Here is a 27,058-nt window from a genome sequence, read left to right on the forward strand (position 1 = left end):
GGGCTTTGCTTTAGTAACGGCTCTTTGGCATTCTAGCCGATCAAGATACCTAGGTACCTATTTATATTTGCATGCCGCTGCTGCTATAAGTACCTACCTACCTAGATACTTAGGTAGGTAAGGTAAGTGTATGGACACGATGCTACATGCCGCTGACAAAGACCGTACCTCTTCAAACACTGGCGATACAAGGTGAACGAATTCATCACCCTGGCAAAGAAGGCGCTGTCGTTCCGGGACAACTATCGCGTCTTGGCCAACGAATCAGTCAAGGTGATGACGCAAAAGAAACTCAAGGTCATTCCGGGATCATCAGGCGGACAAGCGCTTAATCAGCTAGAAGATGGAGGTCCGCCAGAAAGACAGAGAGTTGGGCAGAAAAGAGGATGATGGAATTATCAGTGAATCTAATACAGAGGTAGAAGTAAGTGGGTCTTATACATGTAGTGAGATAAGGTAGGTATTGTAAGGATTATGATGTTGTAGAACGAAACTTCTTGTATAACAAGCTCTAGGAGATATACACAATAATATGCGTTCACCGAAATGCCACAGATTAGAACGCGAGGTGCAAGAAACAGAAAAACTACATAATTCAAGTTGCTCATATCATTATCGTTATAGACATCGAGTATATGACCCCATTGGTAGATGAAAGCATGCGTCGTTACAGCGTCATTCTCAGTCTTACACCGAGACTCATAAGAGAAGAAACCTGAAAACATCCGTCGCAGACATGTCCCACGCATTCGCCCTGATACCTTCTCGTTATTTCCGCAGGCAAAAGCAAAGAGACAAGAACACATTTGGAAACAATCATGTCATTGCAAACAGTCAAAAGCACCGTTAAAAGCGATACTCGCGATCCTTGATGCGAATATATTCCCTGTCCTCCCGCTCCCTCTCGTCGATGTACCGCGGCGGCGACGGCGACTCACGCCTTCGCCTGGGGCTGCGCGGGGCGTCGACGTAGCGATACGTCTTGTACTGCGGCTCCACGGGCACGGGCACGGGATACGGAATGTAGCGCTCCCTCTCGACGTAGACCTCCCGGTCGCGCGACTCCTCCACGTCACGATCACGGTCGCGGTCGCGGTCGTAGTCGTGGTGGTAGCGGTCGAGCTCATACTCGTCGTCTTCTTCGTCGTCAATCTCGCGGCGGCGGTGGTGGCTCCGACTGCGGCTGTGGTGGCTTCGCGCGCGGGAGTGGCTGCGGGAGTGGCTTGCGATGGAGGACCCGGAGGAAGAGGAGGAGGAGGGGCTAACGGAGCGGTGGCGGCGCTCCGACTTTTTGGACTTGGACTTGGACTTCTTCTTCTTGTGTTTGGATTTGGATTTGGACTTTGACTTCTCGTCTTCACTGACGGCAATGACTTCAATGATTTCCGGTTCGGAGTGGCGGGGGAAGGGGTGGTGGTGCATGTGCGGAGGGTGAGGGGGCTGGGTGTAGAGGGGCGGATGGGGGTGAGGCTGAGGCTGGTGGTGGTGGATTGGCGGCGGAGGATGGTGATGATGCTGTGGTTCGTGGGGGAAGATGGGCGCAGGCGGAGGAGGAGGAGGAGGCGGCGGATAATGCTGATGCTCGTGAGGCTGATGGTGGTAGACGGGTGGCGGAGGCGGCATCGGCGCGGGCGGGAGGGTTGGCGGCGGCGGAGGAGGCAGGACGGTGACGGCGGGAGGAGGCCGCGGCACGGTGATGACCTCGACGGGGGGCCGCGAGTGGGAGCGGGAGCGAGACCGGGATCGGGAGCGCGAGCTGGAGCGGGAGCGCGAGTCGGGGATGTATCGGGTGACTTGGGTGCGGGTGGTGATGATGTCTGGGTCGGGGCGGCTCAGGTAGAGGCGCTTCTTGACAGCTGTGCGGCCTGGGAAGGGAGTTAGTTGGCGATGATTGTTGTTTGGAGAGAGAGAGACGGTGACGTGATGATGCGGTTGAGGAAACCTCTGGGCTGGCTGAGGGAGACGAAAGTCTTACCCATGGTGAATGTGGTTTGGCGGTTGACGGTTTAGATGGAAGAGGTAATGGATTAAGACGTTGACCGCTGGTGTAGGAAGAGGAAAAAAGGATGGTATTGATGATGATGATGATGGACGAGACGAGAATGACGAGTCCAGTCCAGTCGGAAAAGATGTGCTGTGCTAATGCACGGTATTGTGATCCCTCCGAGAGCAGCTGAAGAGGGGCCGAGGGCCAGACAAGGCACGCTACCTGTATTACTTGTACTGTAGGTATGCAAAGCGCCCGTGATGCTCGTCTCGTGAGCGACCAACTGCAGGTACTCAGCAGCAGCAGCTTGTATGGGTCACAAGCAACACGAGGCACACAGCCAAATATCGCCGGGTTAAGAGGATGAGTAGCACAGCATGAATAAGAAAGGTCAGAAAGTTAGGTATATATGGGCGCAGTGAGGGAATATCTGGATTATGTAGGTCTGCTGCTTTGATACCCCTGGGCAAGAATGCTGCTCCCACCCTCCTTCCTCGCGGGCTGTTTCCAAGGCGCTCTAGAAACTTGGGAGACGAAACCAAGCCACCATGACGTCATGGGACAAAGCAAGGATCGATCGCGAAAGAGGGCGGATGTTGAGCTCCCATTTGCCTACAGGTACCGAATAGCTGTTCGATAATGAAAGCTGTAGTTTACCTCAAGCTGTTATACACCTAGGGCATGTCCTCTGTCAGAAGCGAGAACCACACACAATCTGCGGTCGTATTGCTATGCCTTGATTGTAGTAATGCTGTATGCTTCGACCGACCCAAACATTTGAGAAACACTTGAGTCCAACTCTATGCAAAGACTTGGGCTGCTGCAAGGCAAATCTGCAGTAAAAAATCTCTTTATGGCTCACTATCATGGTAGCGTTAACTCCACATTAACATTAAGAGATTCAAATTCAATTTCATATTACATCAGGTCGTTGCTTCATCATACATCGTTAGCTACAGCTGGTAGCGCTCGTCCATGTGCTTTCCAAGCCCATATTGCATTCGCAAGACGATTTATAAACTCCTTCACTCCTCCTCCATTTGACCCGATATATTTGGTTGGTCTTCACCTCGTTGACTTTGTAGGACTCGTTCTTCGGCCCCTGCCGGCAGTGGCTCTCCCGTGTATGATAGAGCCGCTCATGGTGGGCGAAGGCCTCCCCAGCTCTGATCGAGCGTCATCTGCCCCCAATGAGCTCCAGGTGCCTGCCTCGCTGCCTGTGCTTCCCACAGTGCTCGATGCTCTCGGAACCCTGGCTTTACCCAAGTCCTTGCTGTCGGCCTTCTTCTTCTTCTTCTTTCTCGGGGATCGAGATGTTGTTGAAGCATTGTCTTGTTCTCCGCTTTCATCAGAAACCTCTTTCCGGGTCTCCTTCTTCGGACTATTTCTTGCGCCTTTACTAGGGCCCTTCTCTGCGCCATTGTTGTTGTTGTTGTTGTCGTTTCTCTCGCAGGACTTCCCCAGCACACGATCAAAGAGCGCCTTCAGCTCAGCCTCGGTTGGCAGAACAGACTCCGTTGCCGACGGGCCATGGCCAAGCGCAGCTCGGTACTCGACCTGGTCCGCCGCAATGGCCGCCGACCACCGCTTCCAGCCCGGCATGCACAGCATCTCTGGAAAGTATGGTTGCCGGAGCAAGGATGGCAGCAATGCATCCAAAATACCGGCAAGCGCCTGCCGAATCGGCTTCATGAGCTCAAACAACGGTTCGGAGTATAGGATATCGAGGGAGTTGACAAAGTAGTTCGCCATGGACTTGCTGGTCTTGAAATCCATCTCTCTGTAGATAAAGTAGGAGTTGAGGTACGCGGCAAGGTCTTTGGCCGTCTCCTCTAGGATGCCGAGAATGCGCGATGCCATTGTCGGGATCTGGAAGTTGACGGCTGCGCAGTAAGCAAGCACGCACCGTGGGATGTGTATAAAGTTGAGCGGCTGGCAGATGATTCTCTCGCAAATATCGAGATCTAATAGCCATCGCCAGGTTAGCTGCCATCATCCTTCTTTCTGAGTATAGGATAGAGAGTCGAAGAGTGGCACATACTCTTGGTATACATGAAGAAAAGGCAAGGCTGCACCGCTCCAACAGCGTGAGGCAGGTGTATCTCGACTGGCGATCCATCCTGTAACGTTTCATTCAGCATTCCGTGTCTGGGAGTGCCTGGTAGTGTATCTGCCCTTCTCACCTGGTTTGGCGGAGGAAGCTTGTCGCGAAACCAGCCTGAGTGTCGCATTAGTATGTCGCGATGCAGCTGGAACACACTGCTTTCCACGTATAAGTAGACATTGGAGCCAAAAGGATGTCTCCAGAGGCTGGAGATACTCAATCAGTTCAAATTTGTCATGATGAGCTCGTGTCAGACGGCGGCGACGGTGGATGCTCACATCTTGGCAGCCTGATCTGCGGCTTCTTCCAAAATCAACCTCGTCGGCGTGCTGAGTCGAGACACGGCAGATCTCGACTCGTCGGAATGTGTTTCATTTGTCGAGCAACTGGATTTGGAGACGTTGCATGATGGAGATGGCTCTCTTTGCGCCTCTTTGCTGGGCAAAGGGTCGTCGGCCGCACTGTCGCCTGTCTTGAGCTCTGGGAACTCCTCCTCCGCCAGCGGCTTCTGAAGCGATTTGGGAGGCTGTTTCACATTTGGCACTGTCGGAGCTGTCGAGCGCTGATGCCATGGATTCTGCTTGGGGGGAGATGCCGGCCTCAGGCTTGGCCCTGCCTCTTCCTTGGGCTTCCACGCCGGCTTTGACAGCTTCTGGCTTCGGCCATCGAGCGACGTTGGCTTCGTCTTGGCCATTTCCGGGCACGAGCTATTCGATTGTCAAAAACAGGAGCTTTATGGCAGCTGGATAGAGCTTGAGCATTGCGATAGAGGCACAGATAGGGTGCTGCGGCTTCGGGAACAGCGAAGGGTGGCGGGTGAATCTCTTCCCTTCCACTATGCTGTTGTGTGTTTGTTTTTGCTAGGCATCTGCTTACCTTCGAACAAGGCCATTTTTGACAATGGCCAGCACTGCCAGCTGCAGCAGTACGACTGTGCAAAACACCGGCAGTGTCAACAGGTGGCGGCCGACAGACAGCATCGGCAGCCAGGAGAAGGCCGACTCGATGATGAACTGCTGCTGGCTCTTCTGGCCCAGGACGGGGAGGGCAATGGTCGAGACGCTGTCACGGATCTCTGCAGCAGACGCCATGTTGGACTGGATCAGAGTCAGTCACGTCGAGCGGGCAATTCACCATCTTGCAGCGTGAGACCGGACTGAAGCGGGAGTGTTATTGTATGTATGTATGTATGTGCTTCGACTTCGAATGCTCGCCTGTTTTCGGGCTATTAGGCTATTGGCGGTTCATTACCCAAATTGCCAAGTCTGAGGCTTTCGGGGCAATTCAGTCGGGGAATTAGCATCTGGAGAGCAGACGTGATGCTGCCGTATATAGCCTGAGAGAAGCGCCCTCTATTGATCCGCGGTGCCTGGCGGGAGGAGCCCATGTATGAAGGTGTCAAGGTGAAGCGGGTATTGGACGGCTTGAATGGTACGGCGATGGTAGTATTGACAGAGGTGTGTGCATAGAACGGCAACTGGCGATTTGCCGCCTGCAGCTCTTTCTCTCTTGACCTACCTACCTACTTATCAGATTATTCATCAGCCACAATCTCTAGCAAGAGACAAAAGATAGAAGAAATGCCTAATAATAAGAACACATTACTCATATAAAGCTACAATATATGTCCAACATCACTCAACTTATATCTAACGGACAACGATGGAATCGCAGGCCAAGCACCACCTACCCCAAATAGGCTTAGCCCCCCCTTCGTCCCTGGCCCGAAGCTCGGCTTAGCAATTCAACCCGCCATGATGGCAGGCTTCCGCCCTGTTGCACAATCCTCGCCAACCTCAACCACGTCAACCAACCCGAATCTTGCCCTGTTCAAGATCCAGCTCCTCATCACACAAGACACAAACAAAGATGACCGACTCGCTAGTACAAGTCACCTCCAAGCAGCAGTTTGACGATCTGCTCAGCAGCTCCCGCATCGTCGTCGCCGACTGTGAGTCTCCCCGCCATGACAAGCATCGCAACCCCGCCATGAATCCCAGAGATCGCATCTCACTATTACCCTATATCATATCTGCAAAGATGCATCTCGCTTCCTGCCACGCATCATCTTATATTGCCACTAACACAGTCTGTCCTTGATAGTCTACGCCGACTGGTGCGGGCCTTGCAAGCAAATCGCGCCGCTCTACGCCAGCCTCGCCGAGCAAATCTCGCGTCCCGGCCTCCTCACATTCGTCAAGATCGACAGCGACAAGAACCAGGACCTGGCAAAAGAATACAGCGTCTCAGCTCTCCCCACGTTCCTCCTCTTCCGAAACGGCAAGGTCATCCAAAAGGTGCAGGGCGCAAACCCCACCGAGCTCAAGGCTGTCATCGAGAAGCTGGCTTCTGAGCTCGAGTCGCTGGCGGAAGGCTCAGGGAGCGGCAGCGGGAGCGGGAGCGGCCCTGCTTGGAAGGGCGCCGAGATTCCCAGAGGCTACAGCGATGTCACAAGCGAGATTGAGATTCGGGGCTGCGAGCTGCTGAACGCGGATGACGACGCGGGCCCGGTCAGGGTGCTGTTTGAGAGCTCCAAGCCAAGTGCTCTGACCCAGGGTGCTACATCTACTGCCAAAGACTGGGTGCAGAGCGGAGCCGACGACCAGCTTCTCCTCTTCATCCCGTTTCAGTCAACCATCAAGCTCCATACACTACAGGTTTGTTATCTTGAAAGACAACTGGTAGCTGCGACATTATGCTAACTGTGAAGACAAGATCACGTCCTTCCCCCCTGAAGGTAATACCGATGTTTCACGACCTGGAGTCATCCGCCTCTTCATCAATCGCACATCCAACATGGACTTTGGAGAGGCAGAGGACGCTGAGCCGACGCAAGAAATCACACTGGGCCCTGAGGACTGGAACTCGGAGGGCACGGCAAGCATCGGTCTGCGATTCGTCAAGTTCCAAAAGACAACCACCCTCACCATCTTTGTCCAGCGGGGCGACGGCGAAGCGGATGCCGTGCGCATCGACCGCATCAAGCTCATCGGAGAGGCTGGTACGAAGAGGGACATGGGCAAGCTTCAGAAGATGGAGGAGGATGAGTAAAGGTAGCTAGCTACTATACTTGTTTTGTTCTTGGGAGTCTTGGAAGAAAATCTTTGATGGGTAGGGGGTTAGAGAGCACGAATTTCCATGGGCTAGCATTCTGGAGTTTAGGACGCGAAGAAACAAGATTGTCTTTTATATGCGTTGGGTCGACATTTGATGGCGCCGTTCGCCTTGGCTGGCTTGATGCTCCATCTCGACTATATATATACCTACAAACGCCCATAGCAGCTAGGAACAGCCCGAACAGATACATTAATTATGTCAAATTCTTACCTCTTCTATGCCCTCCGCCAGTTTTCTTACGCCCTTTCTGCTAGGAGCTATTATATATCTATTACTAAAGGAGGCCACTACCTTGCAATAACACTCCTTTATCTGTTCTCTATTTACATATGCTAATTGGCTTATTAAGAGGATGTAAGGTAACTAGAAGTATATATAGATAGTAGCAGGTATTTACTAAAAGTATATATAGATAGTAGCAGAAAATACCTATAGTATCTACTACCTTAAGGAACTAGGTAGTTAATCTCCAGAAACCTGCCTAACCACTAGGCAGTGCTCTTTAATAGTTATGAACTAGAAGGTTAAAGGCGGCTCCTCCTTATATAACGCTAGCGAGGTCTAGCGAGGTAAGGTAAGTGTAAGCCGACAGGTTAGGCAATGCTATTATATTAAGATTCCTGCGCGAGAGAGACCTTTATTATTAAGGACTCTGTTAGGGGGGTTAAAAATTAGAATAGAAGGCATTAGAGTAAATGCTTTATAACAGGATCGGTTTGCTAGCACCTTAATTTAGAGCTATCTAGCGCCTTCGTAAACCTATCTACCTCTACCACGGCTAATACTTGCTATATTAATACCTACTTACCTAGTAGGTAATCCTATTGTAACAGGCGCGAGAGGTTGTTAGGGATTCCCTCAGAGTGTTCCCAGTGGTCCTGCGCCCACCCCTATTCAGCGCCAAACAATCGTACATCTCGAAGATATGGTTCCACCCGCAAAGTACAGAAGCTTTATGCATCAGGCCCTATCAGGGAACGTAGTGATCGAAACGAACAATCAAGGCACTGGATTCAGGTGTTATGATAAACAACAAAGTGCGAATGCAATAAATAAAAGTGAGATGCAAAAACTAAGCAAGCTGCTAAAGCATGGGCGTGGGTGCCAGGACCTATATGGCCTATGCCAGGTGTGGTAACACATGACCCGTGACAGTCCCAAGTCCACTATAACAAGGCAGCATGCTACATGCAGACAACAGGCATTACTGACATAAGGATAAACAAGGATTAATGCGTTCTAGACACTACATGGGATGCCGCCGATCACAGAAGACGACTTGTTATAAGCAAACCCCACGACCTGGGATATCTCTACCTTACGTCTAATCGTGGTCCTAGAGGATATAAATGCAGCTAATAAGATGGCTCCTAGACTGGTGTCTACTCCTATTAGTCTGCCGGACTTAGGAAGTTAAAGAGCAAGGAGAGGGTGGACATAAGGACAGAAGTCTTTTTATGCTAAGCTATTTAAGAAGATAAGTAAGGTAATAATATAGTTATAAATTTTATAAATTAAGTAGCTATTTAGTATTCTTACTTAGTTTATATATTACTAGTATAGATAATTTAGCTACTTGGTATAATAGCAGTATCTAATTTAAGTAGCAATAGTATAATATATAAAAAATATATATCTATATATGCAGACACATTAAGTAGCATCGCCTAATAGAAAGCATTATATAGAGTGCGTCAGCCAGTCTGGTGGTTTCCTTCAAGATGCCAAGTCAACGATCCAGGCCAGCTTAGTATTTGTAGTAAGAAATCCTCCGCCTTCGCGGCCGCGGCACAGCAGGCAAGACAACCTCAGCATTGCCGCTATAGCTCCGCATAGTCGGCCGCAGATAGTGAGCTCGGCGATAGGCACCAGGCATCTCCTCGCTGGGCCGTCCCGTCGAATCATAGTCTGCGACTGGCGCGATGGGCCTAGACGTGCCAGCTCCGGAAGGCAGCGAGCTCCCATACTCGGGCGAACGACTGCGCCTCCCAATGAGCCACTCCGTTGCGTTGCCCAGCTCGTCCATCCACCACAGGCCTGCAATAATGATGATGATGGTGACAGGTAGAGCCACCGCCCAGTAGAGCCATTGGTCAAAATTCATGTTGCGGATGTCGTTAGTGTTCATGCCAAAGATGCTCGAGATGGCGCTCAGCGGCAGGAAGATGATCGTCACCAGGGTGAAGGCGTAGATGGCGTTCTCCTGCTTATCCTTGGTCCATTCCATCTTGTATGATATCTCCCGCTCGAGATCCTCCGCATACTCTGTATTTCGCCGGAATTCGTATTCTCTTTGTTCGACGAGCTTCGCGCAGTCGGCCAGGAAGAGGCTCCGAAACCCACCCACGTCTGTCGGCGAGAGCTTCGAAGCTGCCTCCAGGTCGTTCAGGAACTGGACACCGACTCCGCGTCGGTCGTAGTCGCCGACTTCGAGTGTCCTGTCATCAGCAGCTCGATATCGATATCCAGGAGCGATTCTCGCGTCGTGATCGTATTCTGCCCTCATGCGAGATGGCATTTCCTCACCATACCTCACCACGAAATTGCCCTCTACGTAGCTCGTTTTATTCCTTAGCATCGCGATTATGCTCCGTTGCTTCGCTAGCGTGCGTCTGATGGCGGTCATCTCCTGTTTGACAAGGTCAATTCGATGTTGATACGTCCGATTGGATGGCTTCGTGGTGATATCTGTGTCCTGCTACTGGTCAGCCCGTCGTCATGCTCAAAGATAGCAACAGTCAGATAAGCAAGAGACACATACGAGTAGATTGAGGTAGAGCGAATACGTGTCGCAAATGTCATCGTACTTTCCCACGTCGTCATGTAGGAGATTCAAGGTGATGAGCGACATAATTTCGGTTGGCAGCATGACAGCCTTGTCCAGCAGATTCTCGTTGGAAATGCTCTGGATCATCTTTTGCATCCCGTCCCTCATCAGCTGTCTGGCCTTCATGATATGGCTGTACCAATCGGGCGCATATGTGCTGTAGATGAGGCCAAAAACGATATGTAGCCACGCAGTCACAAGCTCTTGAGGCAATGTCATGGTAGCTCGATCTTCTTTCCCTGAAAAGGACATAATGTCTTGGAACGACGGTATGTCTTGAGTCAACTGCCAGAGAGCGTTTTTCATTTCCGAAATGGAAGACGTGCTGTCATATACCGCGTTGTCGCCATCGAGCTCGGGTATCTGGTTAAGTCAGATGTTGCTCCTTTCGGACAACGAAAGAGAGCCACTATGGAAAGCCTCACCTTCATCAGCTTGCTCAGCGCCCCCCAGTATTTTCCCGTCGTACTGCCTTGGAACGTCAGAGGGAAGAACGTTTGAAACAGCATGTCGGCCATGTTGAAGATGGCGAGGCAATCATCATACGAGCGGCGGGCTGTGTCGCTTTTCTTCTCGTCGACGCGAGCTGCAAGTTTTTCGAGATGCTCGCGCAGACCATCTCTTGTCTTGAGTTCACATCGTTTGTAACCTCTTTGTGCCGAATATGACGTCTTCTCTGTCAGGAACCTTTCGGCCGCCGACAGTTGTTCCTGAAGGTCCTGGAGTATATCGTCATCGGACGCCTCTGCACTTTTCGATAAGAGAGTGAAGACGTGCAGAAATTCCGATGCAACCGCAGACCCTTTATGACACTTTTCAGATGCTTTGAAACCCACAACATTTGATTTCACCGACGGTCGAAGCATGTCCGGTGTATCACTGATAATCTCATTAGCCATTTCTCAAAGCAATCAGCCGTTTCTCAGGGCGCCATACGCCAGCTTCAACTTCAACTTCACGTCGCTCTTTGACCCTTCAGCCATTTTGAGAATCTTGTCCCAATTGTCGGCGGTAATTAGACGATCTTTACGCCAGAACTCAATGTTTCGTGGCCAAAAGGCATGGAAGTGAGCAATAAATGCCTGGCCAGGTTAGCCACTTCAGCTGTTGCCAGGTACCTGAGATGACTTACAAACCACGTCTGGCATTCATTGGTCGCCAAAGACCACATCAGCGCTCCCCCATATGAGACGAGGATTCTGTTCATCCCGCCCGTTTGACATGGCACCGGATTCACTTTCACCGTTGTTCCTTGTAAGTCCGATTGCGACATTGTACCGCAAGTGACAAGGACGTCGGCGTTGTGTCAGCAAAGGGAAGAGGAGGGGTGGTTTTCGAGGGATACCTACTGTTACCAACGATCAGGCACCACAATTGTGAGATATGAAAACAGTAACCTCGCGGGACTTGCCCAAGTTGACAAACCGCTTGATCCATGTCTCTCTGCTGGCTACTGCGAGAATACTGAGACTGAAGCAAGGTCTGAGCCGGGAATAGCGCCGTATTCGAGGCCAAGGGGGATTCGGCATATTGTTGGAGGCGAAAGTACGGGATGCAGATCCAATTGGCTACGTGAGATTCGTCTGTTGCTTTCTTGTCGGATGAATGAATGGGGGTTTGTATGCATCGAGGCTCCATGTAGCCTACTTTCGCGCCCCGGGGTGAGTATCGAGTCTTGGCGCATTGCCGCTTGACCTCGGCTTGGAGACTGGCAACAGCATTTCTTTCGGCATCTCGAAACTGAATATGGCGAGATACTTGGACCTGGAGGAACGTCAGCGGGAATTTGCTCGGGGCCTGCAGGCTCTTTTACCCAGAATGCATCAAAGTTCATGGTCTCTTGACGAATATGACTGTACAAGGTCAGAAGCCAAGCGCAAAAGTGATGGTCTAGGTCTTGAAAGCAACTTACAGCCATCGAAACAAAGGATGCGTTTGGCCTCGAAGATCATGAAGGACTGTCAGATCAGCTTCATGTTGGGCCCCGAGCTCTGCAGTTCCAGAATAGCTGGAAGCAAAAATTCCCGGTGCAGTAATGACACTTGACAGCGGACTCTGGACTTGTTGCGTAGATTCGCTCTCAGTCGTTGGAGCCTCCAATTCGGAGTCCGTGTCTTTCGACGGATCTTTTGTAGGAAATGTAAACTGGAATTCATCAAACGTGTCGATATCCTCGATGATGGGGCTCACAGGCCGACGCCTGACATAGTCATGCCTCTCGACATTGGGTTTGCCATAGTACATCCCATCGTGGGCAGCATCCGGGGCCTGATCATCCGGTTCACCACGCCATTCGTCATCATATACTCTGCTTTTGTCAATGCGCTCATCGTCCTCGCCATCTGAAGAGTTCGCATGACTAAGACCAGTAGGGGATTCAGTAATGACGACTCTCTCGATCCTCTCCCGGTTGAGTTCAACCCCTGAATGTTCTCTGCGTGAGCTTCGCTGTCGTCGATAATGGGCCGTGGGAAAGGGCCTTGCATCTCCTCGGGCGCGAACCACAACTGGTCGTGTGGCAGCCTCTACTTCTTCAGCATAGTCACGACGACTGAGGTAGTCCCCCTCGGCGTGCGGCTCTGGCCCCCACGAGTCTTCGAAATCCAGGCCATCACGGCGTCCACGCGGTGCCTCACTGTCCGCAGCCCGTCGTCGTTGCGGCAGCTACAAGTTTTCGTTTTTCGTCTGGTGAGCTGTTGCCGTTCATCTCACTCAAGCCATACAGCCGTTCAAGAGGGCGTACGCACCTGGTAAGCTTCGGAGCCCCCAGTGGAGCGGCGCGGGCGTTCGCGGCGCCCTCTGGCGTCGTGCGCCATGGCTTCCGAGTATTTTATCTGCAAACAATATGCCAGCAAAGCCGAGGCTCTGGCCTGACTCAGACAGTCGAATCTGCTAATAGATCCAGGAACATGGAGACGAGAGTTTGGCTAGATGGCGCGCTTGATGATACCCACAGGCACCAAGCAGGTACACGGAATCTTGATGTTACAGGTCAGCTTGGGCTCTCCGATCAGTCACAACTTAGGACGATGGTCACCTCGACTTGCCGTGTCGCTTCTCTGCCTCTTCTCTGCCTTTTGTCCATCTCTTCTCACCGCTTCGATCAAGAGTAAGTGGAATACTAGTAATAACTTTCAGCCTCAGGCTCGAGCGAGGCTGACACCAATCGTGCACTCGATGGGCAACACATGACCGGGATGCAGCTGCCTTGCAGGGATTCGTCTAGCGGCACGAAGCGCAAAGTACTTTTTCCTCAGATGCATCTCCACTTTAAGAGAAGAGAAGGAAGGATGGGGTCAAGATCCCTCGAATTGACGGCAGCACTTCAGTTGTACAGCACAGTTGCATGCGCAAGAGGTACCTAGGTAGATGGTACTTGCTGCTGCTGGTCAAGGCTGTGTGCGACCAGGGTGTTTGATACAAGCTGCCTGGAGGCAAGAACAAGGGGGCACTTTAAGTCTATGTGAGTAAGGCAATGCTTGCACTGAAGCGACAAAAGAGAACCTGAAGGAATTTTGATGCTCGAAAGCTGGATGTTTGCGATAAAGCTCTGGATTCAAGTATAGAGGCAGAGCCTCTTCTCCAAGTCTGATTGTCTGATGTAGCGAGCATCAACAGCAAAGTTCAAGTTTGCTTGAAAGCGGCAGAGATAACGACGTGGCTTTGCCGAGGTGCTGAAAACTAGTCATCCAACAGAGCCACCTGAAGTTCACATGATACGGCACGCCAAGTCGCCCGTCGAAAGCCTCGTGGGGAGCATATCGATCTGGTGGGCTACCCTTTGCCAGGGCTGAGGCGCTGATATCACAACAACGCCAAGACAAACTCCCTCCGGTCTTGCCAGAGGTTTCGTTCGAAACCACCTCAGCCTACAGATTGCGTTAGGTAAGGCATCCCATCCCCGGTCCCAAGCAATCCATCCACTGATACGTATGGACACAGTCTACCGTGATCCTTCGGCGCCTTGCTGCAGTTGATGGTACATCTGCAACCACACCATCTGCGTGACACGCATCACAAGATTCAAGAGTAAAAAAAAGGGCCCGGCCCAGCTCAGCTCAATGAGGTCTAAGGCGAGTCGTTCGTTGCTCAAGGCACGAGGGCTAATTGGCGCCTGGGCTGGTTCCCCACCGTTCCCCTACTTTTAATTTACGAAGGGCGGCGTGCAGCAGCCAGAGCTGCAGGGGGGCCAAAGCGGTGCCTTGCTGGGATGGACCTTGAAGAGAATTGCCGCTGAGGAGCGCGTCAGCCGCCATTCCGTGCAGAAGAGGCCGTCGACAGAGCAGAGGACGGAGCACCAAGCCTGCACGAGCGCGCGCTGGGGGGCAAACCCGGAGATTGCTAGCCCATCCGGCGGGGGCCCTGGCATCATGCAAGGAGAACGACGCTCCCAAGGCTCCGTCCTGGCGCTTGGCTGGCCTCGTTCATTTGTGACGCTGTCAATAGAGCATGGGGCTAGTAGCAGCTCTCTGGCGCCTAGCCGAATCTCCTGCGCATGAAATGAGGACATGCGCAGAGACGGGTTAGTTTCTCCGTCTCATGAACAACCCGAGCCTCACGGGGGAGCAGTGCCAATTCCAGGTTGGCGGTCATGTCGAGCTCAGGCATGATCTTGATTCAATGGACTGGCAGGCAGGTTCAGCATCACAATACGATCTGGAGGACGAGGAAAAAAGAAATTCAAGAGGAGTGGAGAATCAGGCCAGCAGGCAATGGTTCCGAAGGGCCCGAGCAAACGGCACGGCCTCGATTTGATCTGAGCGGACGCCGGTTTTCTGCTCCATCTCTAGGCGAGTCGAGAGCTGCCGTCAGCTGTGGATGCCAGACATCCAAGAACATTCCAGAGGCAAAGTTGTGGGGATCGAAGAGCAGCCGTGCCGGGAGACTCGAAAAATGTCTTGGATGCTTGTACAGTACACGTACTATCGCTGACGGAGGTGATGGATACCTAGGTAAGGAGAGACGAGATATGACGGGAGAAGAAGCGCGGCGGACGTGTAGCGACGTGGCCATGCGGAAAGCTTTTTGAAGGGGGTTCCCATCTCGGAGGGACCTCTGCATAATGTACCCCCGGCCTCCATGAGCACCGGGCAATCAAAGGCAGCAATACCTAGTGGGCAGGTACCATCTGATCCCAGCACTCGTAGCAGGCCGCTGCAGCGCTGTTTCAATGTGTTGTCGTTCCAACTTACTGCCCAGCTTGACATCACCGCCCTTGGTGGTACGAGAGAATCTGCCGCGCATCCATTAAATCTCATCTCCTCTGCTGCGTACAAATTTCGGCCAGTCTCTTTCCTTTGCTGTGACCCGTGCCCACTGGCTTCGGCTGACCTCCGCCCCGGTCCAGCAATCTTCCTCCTTATCTCTCTCTGTTTCCTGCATCTCGTTCGTATTGGGCTCGAGGGCCGATCACCCAAGGGTACGGCTGTCCATCAACAGTCGATCCACGTCGACCACGATCATCGCCTCTGTCCGGGCTAGCCAATCCTCGCCTTATTAGCCGAAGCAGGGGAAGCCAAGGCGACGAACGGAAGCCTCGAGGCAGAAGAAGCGAATCGGCCGACGAAAGAACAAAGAAGACAGAGAAAGAGAATAGTAATAACAAAGGGGAAAAGAGTCGAGACAGGATCCAGTCCTGCTGGCAGACGGCTGATCTCTCCAGGAGCACCGCTGCCTTTTATTAGTGCTGCGACCCGAGTCCGTCTCCATCTGTTTCTCCCTCGCCCACCCCCTGGTGCCTGGACCTGGTCACAGCGCTCCCTCTTCTTTCGCTCTCGCCTCCACACTTGGCTTCATGAGAACAGGCCCCCGTCACGGTACTTAGACGTGCATGCAGCGCGGATCCAGGGTGAAGCGAAGCAGGCATTGCCAACAAGGAACCGGCAGACGAGCTCAGACAGCCGTCCTCCACCTGAAATTGGCCTCCCCACGCACGCCATAATAATATCTGCACTCAGGCGTGGGCACGAGCTCCGGCACCAGGCGCCCGACACCCTGTCGCAGACACAAGACGGGCTTGAATTGCGACTACTAGACTAGTCCTAGCAGCAGCAGCGTCGCCGCCATTCGCACGACTGCATACTTTTGCGCAGGCAAGAGTCTCGGCAGCACGCGGTTTGCCGTCAAGGCACTGACTCCTGACACCTACACACATCCGTCGACTCTTGACGCTGGTCTTTGCCCTGACCGGCATCACAGCAGCATCGCCACCGGCACTGGCCCCGGCACTGGCATTTGCGCCGACGAATCGACAAGCTTGCCTCGTCGTCGTTGTCTGTTGTCTGTCCGGCAAGCCCAACGGCCATCCGTGCCCGCCCCGAACCTGATACCCAAACAACCAATCCCGTTCGCCTCAGCTGCTGCGAACCTCGCGTCCATGTCGACGTCGCCAGTCAGCTCGTTTTCTGGCAGGGCGCCAGCCAAAACCAGGTGAGCAGCGAAATCCAAGGACCAGAGAAGCGACCGCACCCCCCTGGCTCCCTACTAGTCTGAGAACCCAGAAGCCGTTGTCTGTGCTTCTTCGCTAGCCCGCCTTTCCTACCCTTTCATCCAAGCCAAAACCATTGCAGACAGACATACCTACGTCGCGCTCCTTGTGCATACCATACCTCACACTTGAACACAAGAGTCCACCCTCTGTCTCTCTCTCTTACACACACTCTCTCTTTCTTGACGAGTGCCGCCATTCACCTCCTTGTTCCTCGGCCGTTGGCACGGGTTCCTGGAAGAGCACTGCACTACATACCTACTACTACGCCTACTACACTCACTGCTTTCATCTCACCTTGCCCCTGACCCCTACCACCACGGTGAATCGCGGCTCGAACGTTGCGCAAGGGTTGCCCCGTCTATATTTGGGCCCCCCGGTTTCATCTTGCCGCTTACCATACCTTTCTTAATTGCGATTTCCCGGTGTCACGGAGTACGGATTGACCCTCCAGTCCCAAGTTGCTTGCTACCAATCGTTTCGTGTTTTGCTTTGCTTGGCCTGCCTCGGTTCTTCTTTGTACTCTTTTGTCAACTTTACTTGCTTTTTCTCTTCTTCTTTGCCTCTTGCTGACGCTGATGCCCCGTTCCGGCGTAAACACAGATCCTCACGCCCTTCGATACCGAGCCCATTGTCGTCGCCGAGCTACACGGCTTCCTCGCTGACCACGCCCAGTCCTCCTTGGTCGAGTGCTGCCACAGGCCACAGGCGTCCGCCGCCCATTGACACGCGACCTCCTGGGAATACGACCCCATCCTCTGCTGGACACACCACGTTCTACTCCGACTCGTCCAGCCCCTCCAGCCCAGACGAGGAGAGTCCCAGGTATGTCGCCGCCATGTGAATGAATAACCGCACACCCTGTCTAGATGCAGAAGGAAAGACTAGAGGGGACTGTGGTTGATGAGGAAGACGAAGGAGGAGAGGGCGTAATAGCCTGCGGTCGATGATAACGGAACACGTTCTAACACGCGCTGCAAACCAGACCATCTCCCAACGCCGCCCCGAATGATACCCGAAACTTCCAGAGACCTCTGAACCCGAAGCCTACTGAAGGCTCGTCGAGCAAGGCTCCGAGCTCAGCAATGGCTAGTGCGACGACATCCACCGCGGCCGGCGGTGCTGCTGCAGGCCTGCCTCGCAACTCCTCCATCGACAGTGCCATTTCTGCCGCCTCTTCGAGCGCGCAGGCGAACAACGCCGCTCAAGCCCAAGCAAATTCGGAAGAGATTGCGAAGTTGATCACAACTGCCGGAAGTCCCGAGGCTGTGATCCAGTACCTGCTCAAGGAAAAGCAGTCGCAGGCGCAACAGAACAGCCAGCTATGGCGTCTGGTGGATAAACAGAGGGCCATGATCCTGGGGCTGAATAAGGACTTGGAGGCCGCCCTCAAGGACAAGGAAAAGTACCGGAAAAAGCTGAAAGAACTGATGGCGAATCCCTTGTTACTAAAGCCATCCGGTAGCCAGGATGACAAGAAGACTGCAGATGCGCACGACGATGCACTCCTGCTGCGCCAGGAAGTCGAGTCGCCAAAGGAACCCCCAGCACCATTGCCCAACACCCCCAAGCTGGATACCGAGAGCCTGGGCTCGCCGGTGGACATGGCTCTGGCTCCCTACCCAATAACCCCTCCCGCAGACCGATTGCATGCACCTCCTTCAGCTGTATCTGAGCTCTTGAACCCGACGGAAACGATGCCCGAGCCTCAGGAATATGCTCTGGACCATTATGACCACGAGGCAGAAGAGCAGGCCGAAGATAAGGCGCGGAGAGAAAAGAACAATGAACAGCTGAAAAATATACCGTTCGATACATCGCTGCCGCCATCGCGCAGCCTGCCGAGCCACCCACCCCAGAAGCCGCCGCCGAAGCCTCCCGCCGCCGACGCTCCTCCGACCGTGACGATCATGGGCCCCACGCCACAGCCAGACGAAGGCCTCAGCAAGTTTCCCTCTCCACCGCGGAAAGCACCCCCTGCGCCTCTCCAGCTCAGACAGGAGATTCAACGCCATATGGACTCTTCTAGCGCTGTTGAAGATGCCGATTCCGATTACGACGACATCTCTGAGGTTGACGAAATCCTTCCAGAGAAGCGTGGCCGCCGACGTACGCGCGAGGAAGACGATCGCGAGCGTGAGGTGATTGCCATCCAGGAGGCAGAGGCGCGAAGTGTCTCTAAGCAGCCTGATGCCGGAAAGGGAGAGGCTGCCAACTCTAAAACCCCCTTGAGCCCTGCATCTGTGCCGGCCAGCTTGCAGCCGGGGATGCCAACCGCGTCCTTGGATGCTGTGCTCAGCGGAGCCAAGCCAAAGGAGCTGACCGCTCCCGTCCTCAGTCCCGGCTTGCCTGCAAGCCCTAGGCCGTTCGGAAACCCCAAAATGACACTCGGCAACCCCCCGTTGTCTCCAAGAGGGGGTCCGTTATCGCCTCGGCCTCCACGACAGGCCATCCCCATGCCGCCTGGCACGCCTCTGGTGGTGCCGCCCACTGCGTCACTCGGCGATGGAAATCCGCTGAAGAGGGCGATGGAGGCCGGGGACTATTCAAAGGGCGCGTCGAGCCCAGTGGAAAGGACGGCCATTTATAGAGGCTTGGTGACTGATGAGTACCCCGATCTCTTACTGCCGCCAAACGCGTTGCCATCCATCGCCATAAGGGTTGCATCGTCCCGTATGAAGCCATCCAGAGCAAGCCTCTTGTCGTTGACTCAGCTCGAAGAGGATCCGGTGTTTACGCTTGCCATCATTTCGCGGGCTGACGGGGGTGAGCTATGGCGCGTAGAGAAGGACTCTGCATCTTTGGCCAAGCTAGACCAACGGCTGAAGCAGTGTCCTGCGTTTACGGCCAGAACTCCGGACAGGTCTTTGTTTACCGGCCATGCCCCCGCCAAGATCGATGCCCGCAGAGCCGTGCTAGATCAATACATGGACGAGCTTCTGAATACGCCGCTTGACACCCCAACGGCCCTGGAGCTCTGCAAATACCTGTCGAACCATACCCTGCCTCCCAACGCCGATGAGACTGGACAAACGTACAAGCCAAAGGATGACAACTCTTCGATTCGATCAGATGGCCGACCCACCCGCAATGGTTATCTCACCAAGAAGGGGAAGAACTTTGGCGGATGGAAATCACGTTTCTTTGTTCTCAACGGGCCTCTTCTGAAATACTATGAAACTCCGGGCGGCGCGCATCTCGGCACCATCAAGCTTCAGAACGCTCAAATCGGAAAACAATCGCACAACAGCGACGCCAATACCCCGACGTCCAACGGCAACGACGAGGAGCTGGACAGTCAATATCGCCACGCTTTCCTGATCCTCGAGCCTAAGAAGAAGGACTCCAGCAATCACGTCAAGCATGTCCTGTGCGCCGAGAATGACCGAGAAAGGGACATCTGGGTCGATAACCTGTTGCAGTGGATTGACTACCGAGAACCTGAGGAGGATCAACATGCGTCTAGACCAACTGTGCACGATCGGCAGACATCCGGAGACCAGCTCAACAGCGCCGGCAAGTCCAGGAAGGGAAGCAAAGCAGGCCAGCAGCAGCATCAAACGGCGGGTTCAGACACGCTGATTGGAGTGAGATACGACTCTACTCACGCTGGCGATGCGCCGCACCAGGGCAACCACGGCAACCGGCCAAAGACAGCCGGCAGCCAAGGCGAGCAACACCACCATGCCAGCACGGATTCGCACTCAAGGCTCATCTCCGCGCCTAAAGATCCCCAAGTGATTTCGGACGCCTCGTCGTGGGGAAGCAAAATGAACTTAGCGGCGCCGCCGCCCGCACCGGCTCCTTCTCACGATGAGAAGAAGCAGCGAAAGCGAAGTTTCTTTGGCTTCGGTCCCAAGTCACGCACTTCGTCGGATGGCCAGGAGTCCATGTTTGGAGGCAGCGAAAGCGGCTCTGGTGCGACTCCGCCACAGAACGGCTACCACGGCCCGGTGCGCCATGTGTTCGGTGCGCCCCTGGCAGAGGCCGTGCGGTACAACCCTCCGGTGGACGTGGATGTGCCCCTGCCCTCGGTTGTCTACCGCTGCATTCAGTATCTGGAGGCTCAAAACGCGATCCTTGAGGAGGGCATTTTCCGGCTTAGTGGCTCGAATGTCGTCATCAAACAGCTTCGAGAGCGGTTCAACAACGAAGGCGACATCAACCTGGTTACGGACGAGCATTACTACGACATCCACGCAGTGGCGTCTCTCCTGAAGCTATACCTGAGGGAGCTTCCCACTAGCATCCTGACGAGAGATCTCCATCTGGAGTTTATGTCGACGACGACGGAGATCACGGACAAGAGCGAAAAGATGGTGGCTTTGGGCGAGCTTTGTCAACGGCTGCCCCAGGCGAACGCAACGCTGCTCAAGTACCTGATTGCGTTTTTGATCAGAATCATCAACAACTCCGACGTCAACAAGATGACGGTGCGGAACGTGGGTATCGTCTTTTCGCCGACGCTCAACATTCCTGCGCCTGTCTTTGCCACGTTCCTGCAAAATTACGAGGCCATCTTTGGAGTTGATCCGGAAGAGTACGAGCTCCCTTCTCCCGTCTCGGAGACGGGAAGCCACGGTCGATCGGAGTCTACGCCGCGCTTTGACCAACCGCCGGGTCGTCCGTCCACGTCGTCCGGCAGCGCCTCTCCCCGGCATCAGCCGTGGGGAGATATGCGGGATCCGACTAGATCGACACCGACGCCTCCTCTGTTGATGAACCTGGGCCCTGCTCGCGGGTCACCAACACCGCCCGCGGCGTCTCGCCACAGTTATGAACCCTCTTACCTCACGCATCCGAGCCCCAGGGCAGTCTCCAACCCGCTGCAGGACACGAGCGGCGGCTCGGACAGCCATTTCTCACAGCCACCGCACCGAGCCAGCCCTGCATACGAACGATCCCTGCTCCCCGTGACTGCGGAAGACCAGACAGGAAACGCAAACCTTGCTGCGTACGACCAAGGAGGCAGGAATAGGCGTCGGGAGAGTACAATCATGATGGGTGGCTCGGGCTCCAAGAGTCGCTTGCGCGAAGAGACGCATTATTAATCGTAATACTTTGCTGCAAAGGAAGCCCCTCTCTGTGTTTTGATTGTTATTTGCTATTATCACCATTACTTCGCATGCAGGACATACCCCCTCTGTTCACTCATAGCGATGATACCACGTCGATTGTTTTCAAGTTCTCAATCCTTGTTCTACCCATCTATCCCCCAAGTCGGCAGCGGCATCATTTACCGGCATCCATCCTTTTTATCTTCCTTCACTTCGCTTTACCCCTAGCTTCACTTCATTCTTTTCTCTGCGAGTATCATGTCGCTTTCTGTTTTCTGAACCCTCAAGAATACCATGATTGGATCAGGCATGAAGGAGCATCGTCTTCTTCTTATTCTATTTATTTTCCCACGATTTATTGGCCTTGTGTGTGTGTGTGTGTAAATACGTTGCAGTCCCAGATCGGCTGGGCAATTAGCAGTTAGGGTCTTACGCGTTATTTGAGGCTGTTTGTCAGTTTGACTGGGGAAGATACCAGTCGTGGAGTTTGTGCTGAGCTTTTCTTCGGGGGGTTCGGCGATGTTTTCTTGTTTCATTGCGTCTGTTCTGCATTCTTCTGAAGACCATTTTTTGGAGGCCGAGTCGAGGCTCGGGCCATTTCAGTACCAGTTGATACAGCATGGAAGTCATACATTGGCCAGACGCATTCAGGGCGCCTACAATAATAAACGGATGGCAGGCTGCTAGCCCTACTAAGTCTTACTATGTCATATGCTTTAACGGGGTGCTGCTTTGTTCTGTCGGTGAAAGGGCGCTGCTCGCCTGTTGCTCTTGGTGCTGTGGGTGGTCATCATGTTGACGCCACCTCCAGTGCTCTGACAACTTTGGGGCAATTCATAAGAGGCTCGTGACGCCGATCATGGGGGAGATGAAGCATGTCCAGACTGCGTGAGGCATATATCGTCTGGCGGTGCCGTGATACTACGACCGAGTAGGCAAGTTGCCAGAACTTGTTTCGGAGAAGCAGGGGCTATGAATAGCTCTCGGTTGGTTAGGCACGGCTCTTGAGAGATTGTTACCCCGGACTTTTTGTTCCTTTACGTCTTCCTTGCATATGCATGTGCCTTGAATTCTGGTCGTTTCAGTGTAGTATCCAGTCCCCTGATTCTGGTTAGAGTACTACTAGGACTTATCTGGGGTAATACTATCAGGCACCTGATTCTCCTCGTTGGCCTTTGGCCGTCGGCAGTGCCGGATCAGCCCAACTAGGGCTGAAGACGAAGACGGGAGGAGGATGGGTTGGTCTGAGCTCATTACAGGTTGTAAGCGATGAGGGTATTTTGCGATTGGATGGGACATGCATGGCCTCCTTTTTTCCGTGGTCGCTTTTCAATTAATTGCTCAATTGGACTTTCTGTGGTTTTGAACGATGTTCATTTTCCGAGGAGTTGCTCTTCTATATTTGTGATAGAGCTTGTCGGTTGTGACCTTTTGTACATAGCTGAACCATACTATTAGTGAACCTTTTGATGCGTGCTTTTCTACAATCAGTCAGTCTCTCCTTTTCTGCTCGTGGGAACTGCCTCTTTGCCGCTCTTGTTTCCGCCAATTAGAAGCTAGCAAGGTAAAATAACAATAATAATAATGAGGATTTCCTCGGTGCTCTGTTTCTTTTCATTCTCACCTCTTGAACAAATCAGACAACGACGGAACTTGCACCCAAAAGCCTCGCTTACATAAGCCACTGCGTTTCCAACTTATCTTTCGGTACTCAGAAAGAGTCGGCAAGTCGGTGGTTGAACGCGTCGGACACCGGAGGCCAAAATCGCCGCTCGAACCCAATTCTGTATACTACCTACCATTCCGTCGCCCAAGCAGCGGCAACCAAAAAAGAGAGAGAGAGACAGGCTGTTGGGTGTTGGTTGGAAACAGCCTATACCAGAACCGAACAGCTTCTCTGGTTCCGAATCGCGGGAAGGGGAGAGTAGAGAGAAGAGAGAGAGAGAGAGTGTGTGTGTGTGTGTGGTGTGTGTGTGTCTTTATTCTCTTCCTTCTTCCTTCTTCTAGTTCTTCTTCTGACCTCCTCCGTTGTGTGTGTCTTTTGCCTCCCTTTTTTATATGGACCTCGATCCACGGCTGCGGCCTGGAGATGGGGAGGCAGCCGGGGTGAGCAACTCGACTCCGAGCCCGGCCGGCTTGGTCTCGAGCGCCTCGTTGCGCGGGCGAGACAATGCCGACACGCCGTCGTCGTCAACGGTGGGCAGCGGCACGCCGCAGTATCACCACCAGCTGGGCGCCGCAGCCGGAGCCGGAGCCGGAGTCGAAGAAGCTGGCGTTGCACCAGGAGCGTCATCGTCATCAGCAGCAGCAGCTTCAGCAGGAGGAGGAGGAGGAGGGGCTGCTGCTGCGGGCGAGGGAGATGCGAAAAAGTCGAGGGCGTGCGAGGCCTGCCGCGGGCTCAAGGTGCGCTGCGAGCCGGACGCCGTCGAGGGCGAGCCCTGCAAGCGCTGCCGCAAGGCCGGCCGCAGCTGCGTCGTCACGGCGCCCACGCGCAAGCGGCAGAAGAAGACGGACAGCCGCGTGTCGGAGCTGGAGAAGAAGATTGACGCCCTGACGGCCAGCTTGCACGCCCGAGCTGGCGGCGTCGTCGTGCCGGGTCTGATGAGTAGCAACAACAACCCGCCGGTTGGGCAGCCTCATCACCCCCAGCCTCAGCATCATCAACATCCTCCACCTCATCACCCTCATCAGCCTCAGGCGCGGCATCAGTCGGATATGTCCTCGTCTGGCGGAGGATATCCAATGTTCGCAGCATCGACGGGAGTCGGAGTAGGAGGGGGCCCAGGAGGAACAGCAACGGGATCAGCGAGGCCATGGACTGGAGGAGGCATGGAGGCGTCGCCAATGACGCAGTCAGCACAGACGCCGCCCACGCGGACACCGCAGGACGACGTATCGGCGTTTCAACCGCCCATCGTCATGGCTGGCCAGAAGAGAAAGGCGCACGATCGCGAGGGGCCGAGCGGCGACGACCACAAGGCCATGACGCCGTCGACCAGCTGGTCGGGCTTCTCCAGGCCCACCGAGGGCGACATCGTCGACCGGGGGCTCGTCACCATGGAGCACGCTACGGGCCTGTTCAACAAGTACAAGGAGCACATGGTGCGGCATCTGCCGGCCGTCGTGTTCCCTCCCAGCACGACGGTCATGGAGCTGCGCAAGACGAAGCCAACGCTGTTCTTGGCCATCATGGCCGCCGCCACGGGCGAGAACCACTCGCTGCAGCGCGTCCTGCAGCGCGAGCTGATGCAGCTGTTCGCCGAAAAGGTGATTGTCACGGGCGAGAAGAACCTGGAGCTGGTGCAGGCCTTGCACGTCGCCGTCATCTGGTACTGGCCGCCCGAGCACTTTGAGGAGCTCAAGTTCTACCAGCTCGTCCACATCGCCGCCGTCATGGCCATCGACATTGGCCTCGGCCGCAAAGGGGGCTCGAGGCGTGGCCCGCCGCCTTTCCGTCGCAACCCGCCGCCCGATCCCTGCAGCATCGAGTGTCGCCGCACCTGGCTGACGTGCTTCTTCCTGGCCCTCAACACGTCCATGTCGCTGCACCGCCCGAACCTGATCCGTTGGACGCCCTTCATGACGGAGTGTCTCGAGATTCTCGAGTCGTCGCCCGACGCGGCGCCCACGGACAAGTACTTTTGCCACCTCGTATGGACGCATCGCCTGGCCGAGGAGGTTGGCTCGCAGTTTTCGCTCGACGACCCGTCGACGGTGGTCAATATCACCGATGCTCGGACGCAGTACGCGCTGAGGGCCCTGGAGAGGGACCTCGACAAGTACATTGCGTCGATTCCTAAGAATATGATGCAGCGTAAGTCCTCCTTTTTTCTTCTTGTGTGAGAGTGTTGTGCTGTACTAACGAAGATGACTGGAAAAGACACCCTTCGTCTCAACTTCAACGTTGTCAACCTCTACATGCATGAGATGGCCCTTCATTCCGACTCGACGGGGGACAATTGGCGGCCGCCCTTCAACACAGAAGCTCTCAAAGATGGCATCGTCAACTCCGAGCCCCTATCTGCCGCCCACATCAACGCGCTTTCAGCCTGCCTAACGGCCATTGATGGCATCTTCAACACCTTTCTGTCCATGGACGTCACGAGCATCCGCTGCCTGCCCGTCTTCAACTTCATGAGAGTCGCGTACGGAGTCGTCATCCTCATCAAGATGTACTTTTCCGCCTCGAGTCCCGGCTCGGAAATGGGCAAGGTGATTCACAAGGACAACATGCGAGTCGAGTACTATCTCGAGGCCCTGCTCGACAAGTTCCGGGCCACGGCCGCCGACAACAAGTGTCGCCCTGCCGCCAAGTTCCTGGTCGTGCTGGCTATGCTGCGCAGCTGGTTCTTCAAGCAGGGCAAGGGGGAAGGGGGCGGATCAGCGGCTTCTGACGATGGCGGTGCTTCGTCATCTTCATCACAGCAGCAGAGGCCATATGCATCCCAGGGAACAACACAGCAGCAGCAGCAGCATATTCAGCAACAATTACAACAGCAGCAGCAACAAATACATCAAACGCATCAAGCTCAACACATGCAGCAACAACAACAACAACAACAACAACAACAACAACAACAACAACAACACTCGCGCCAACCAAACGTCAACACTCCTCTCCAGCTCCTCTCCGAAGTCGCAACAACAGGCCGAGACGGCGGCACCGCATCCCGCCTCTTTGCCAGCCTCAACGGCGCCCACCAGCACCACCCCCAGCCCTTCTTCCACGACTCCGTCTCCTCAACCACCGACTCGGCTCCCGCTCCCGCCTCCGTCTCCAACACAAACAACAACACCAACCCCTCCTCCGCCGCCACCATGCCTCCTCAGCAAATGCCCGGCCCATCACCCTCCTCCACAGACCTCGACTCCGCCATGGCCCCCGCCTTCCCGCCCTGGATGTCCGCCGCCCAGCCCATGCTGCCCGCCGACCTCGACGTCGTGGCCGGCGCCCTGCCGACCAACTTTGACATTGAGGGCTTGAACCTCGCGGCCTCCGACCTCCAGGACATGTACGAGAGCGGGGCCAAGATTGTCATGAACGAGCCCTGGTTCACGGATGCGTTCCAGGGGCTGCCCGATCCGAATCTGTTTCCCTTTTGATCTTTGCACACACTTCAAGCACTGCAAAAAGGGGAAGAATGGCGGAATTGAACCATGTGACGAAGATCTTTCGAGGAGAATGTCTTGAAATGGTTGTGTATAGCTTGCACATGTATTACATGTATGACGTCGTGGACTGGGAAGAATAGGGGATCTTACCAATGTAACCCCTTGAAGATACCTACCTTACTAGGTGTCTGTCTTTTGTTGTTGTTGGGCTCCTATCTATTCCCTGCGCCTCACTTTTGGCTGCTAGTAGGCGGTCCGGTGCTTCTTGTTGCATCTCGACTGGACTGGACTGGACTGGACTGAACTGGGTCCTTCAGCTAACAACTGACCCCCTCGATTGGGGGAGTTTAGTATTTACATCCAACCC

At 54.2% G+C, this 27,058-nt stretch overlaps 5 protein-coding genes across 5 annotated transcripts; 2 read left to right on the forward strand and 3 right to left on the reverse strand.

The window, feature by feature from the left end:
• Positions 1–588: 588 nt before the first annotated feature.
• TRIREDRAFT_120503 (uncharacterized protein) lies at positions 589–2,050 on the reverse strand. Its single transcript, XM_006962955.1, has 2 exons — positions 1,976–2,050; positions 589–1,865 (listed from the first exon to the last, which is right to left on the reverse strand). Exons 1-2 carry the CDS (start codon positions 1,977–1,979, stop codon positions 847–849), a joined length of 1,023 nt encoding a protein of 340 aa, XP_006963017.1. The 5' UTR covers positions 1,980–2,050; the 3' UTR covers positions 589–846.
• Positions 2,051–2,943: 893 nt separating this feature from the next.
• TRIREDRAFT_120504 (uncharacterized protein) lies at positions 2,944–5,182 on the reverse strand (the record flags this gene model as incomplete). The annotated part of the gene is made up of 5 exons (XM_006962956.1): positions 2,944–3,951; positions 4,029–4,107; positions 4,171–4,297; positions 4,370–4,798; positions 4,968–5,182. The coding sequence occupies 5 exons, from the start codon at positions 5,180–5,182 to the stop codon at positions 3,053–3,055; spliced, it is 1,749 nt and encodes a 582-aa protein (XP_006963018.1). The 3' UTR covers positions 2,944–3,052.
• Positions 5,183–5,928: 746 nt separating this feature from the next.
• On the forward strand, positions 5,929–7,213 carry TRIREDRAFT_75568 (uncharacterized protein). The gene is made up of 3 exons (XM_006962726.1): positions 5,929–6,042; positions 6,195–6,748; positions 6,807–7,213. The coding sequence occupies exons 1-3, from the start codon at positions 5,961–5,963 to the stop codon at positions 7,140–7,142; spliced, it is 972 nt and encodes a 323-aa protein (XP_006962788.1). The 5' UTR covers positions 5,929–5,960; the 3' UTR covers positions 7,143–7,213.
• Positions 7,214–8,987: 1,774 nt separating this feature from the next.
• Positions 8,988–12,210, reverse strand: TRIREDRAFT_45688 (uncharacterized protein; the record flags this gene model as incomplete). The annotated part of the gene is made up of 7 exons (XM_006962511.1): positions 11,948–12,210; positions 11,849–11,888; positions 11,168–11,799; positions 10,972–11,117; positions 10,461–10,914; positions 9,970–10,398; positions 8,988–9,903 (listed from the first exon to the last, which is right to left on the reverse strand). Coding segments are annotated over exons 3-7 (2,085 nt in total), but the record flags the coding sequence as incomplete, so codon positions are not given.
• A 4,910-nt stretch (positions 12,211–17,120) lies between these two features.
• Positions 17,121–26,836, forward strand: TRIREDRAFT_45689 (Hypothetical protein). The gene is made up of 7 exons (XM_006962512.1): positions 17,121–17,347; positions 17,508–21,476; positions 23,727–24,302; positions 24,390–25,416; positions 25,507–25,981; positions 26,108–26,352; positions 26,410–26,836. The coding sequence occupies exons 2-7, from the start codon at positions 17,608–17,610 to the stop codon at positions 26,680–26,682; spliced, it is 6,465 nt and encodes a 2,154-aa protein (XP_006962574.1). The 5' UTR covers positions 17,121–17,347; positions 17,508–17,607; the 3' UTR covers positions 26,683–26,836.
• The last annotated feature ends 222 nt before the right edge of the window (positions 26,837–27,058 follow it).

The sequence above is a fragment of the Trichoderma reesei genome, assembly GCF_000167675.1.
Source record: "Trichoderma reesei QM6a unplaced genomic scaffold TRIREscaffold_3, whole genome shotgun sequence".
NCBI lineage: Eukaryota > Fungi > Ascomycota > Sordariomycetes > Hypocreales > Hypocreaceae > Trichoderma > Trichoderma reesei.

Excerpts from the sequence above, each read along its gene's own strand:
- TRIREDRAFT_75568 (XM_006962726.1), top strand. The coding sequence starts at position 5,961 with ATGACCGACTCGCTAGTACAAGTCACCTCCAAGCAGCAGTTTGACGAT. Across the intron at positions 6,043-6,194 it reads CCGCATCGTCGTCGCCGACT|TCTACGCCGACTGGTGCGGG; the intron begins GTGAGTCTCCCC and ends TGTCCTTGATAG. Across the intron at positions 6,749-6,806 it reads TCAAGCTCCATACACTACAG|ATCACGTCCTTCCCCCCTGA; the intron begins GTTTGTTATCTT and ends TGTGAAGACAAG.
- TRIREDRAFT_45689 (XM_006962512.1), top strand. The coding sequence starts at position 17,608 with ATGGCTAGTGCGACGACATCCACCGCGGCCGGCGGTGCTGCTGCAGGC. Across the intron at positions 25,982-26,107 it reads AGCGGCTTCTGACGATGGCG|CTCAACACATGCAGCAACAA; the intron begins GTGCTTCGTCAT and ends AAACGCATCAAG. Across the intron at positions 26,353-26,409 it reads CGGCTCCCGCTCCCGCCTCC|CAAATGCCCGGCCCATCACC; the intron begins GTCTCCAACACA and ends ATGCCTCCTCAG.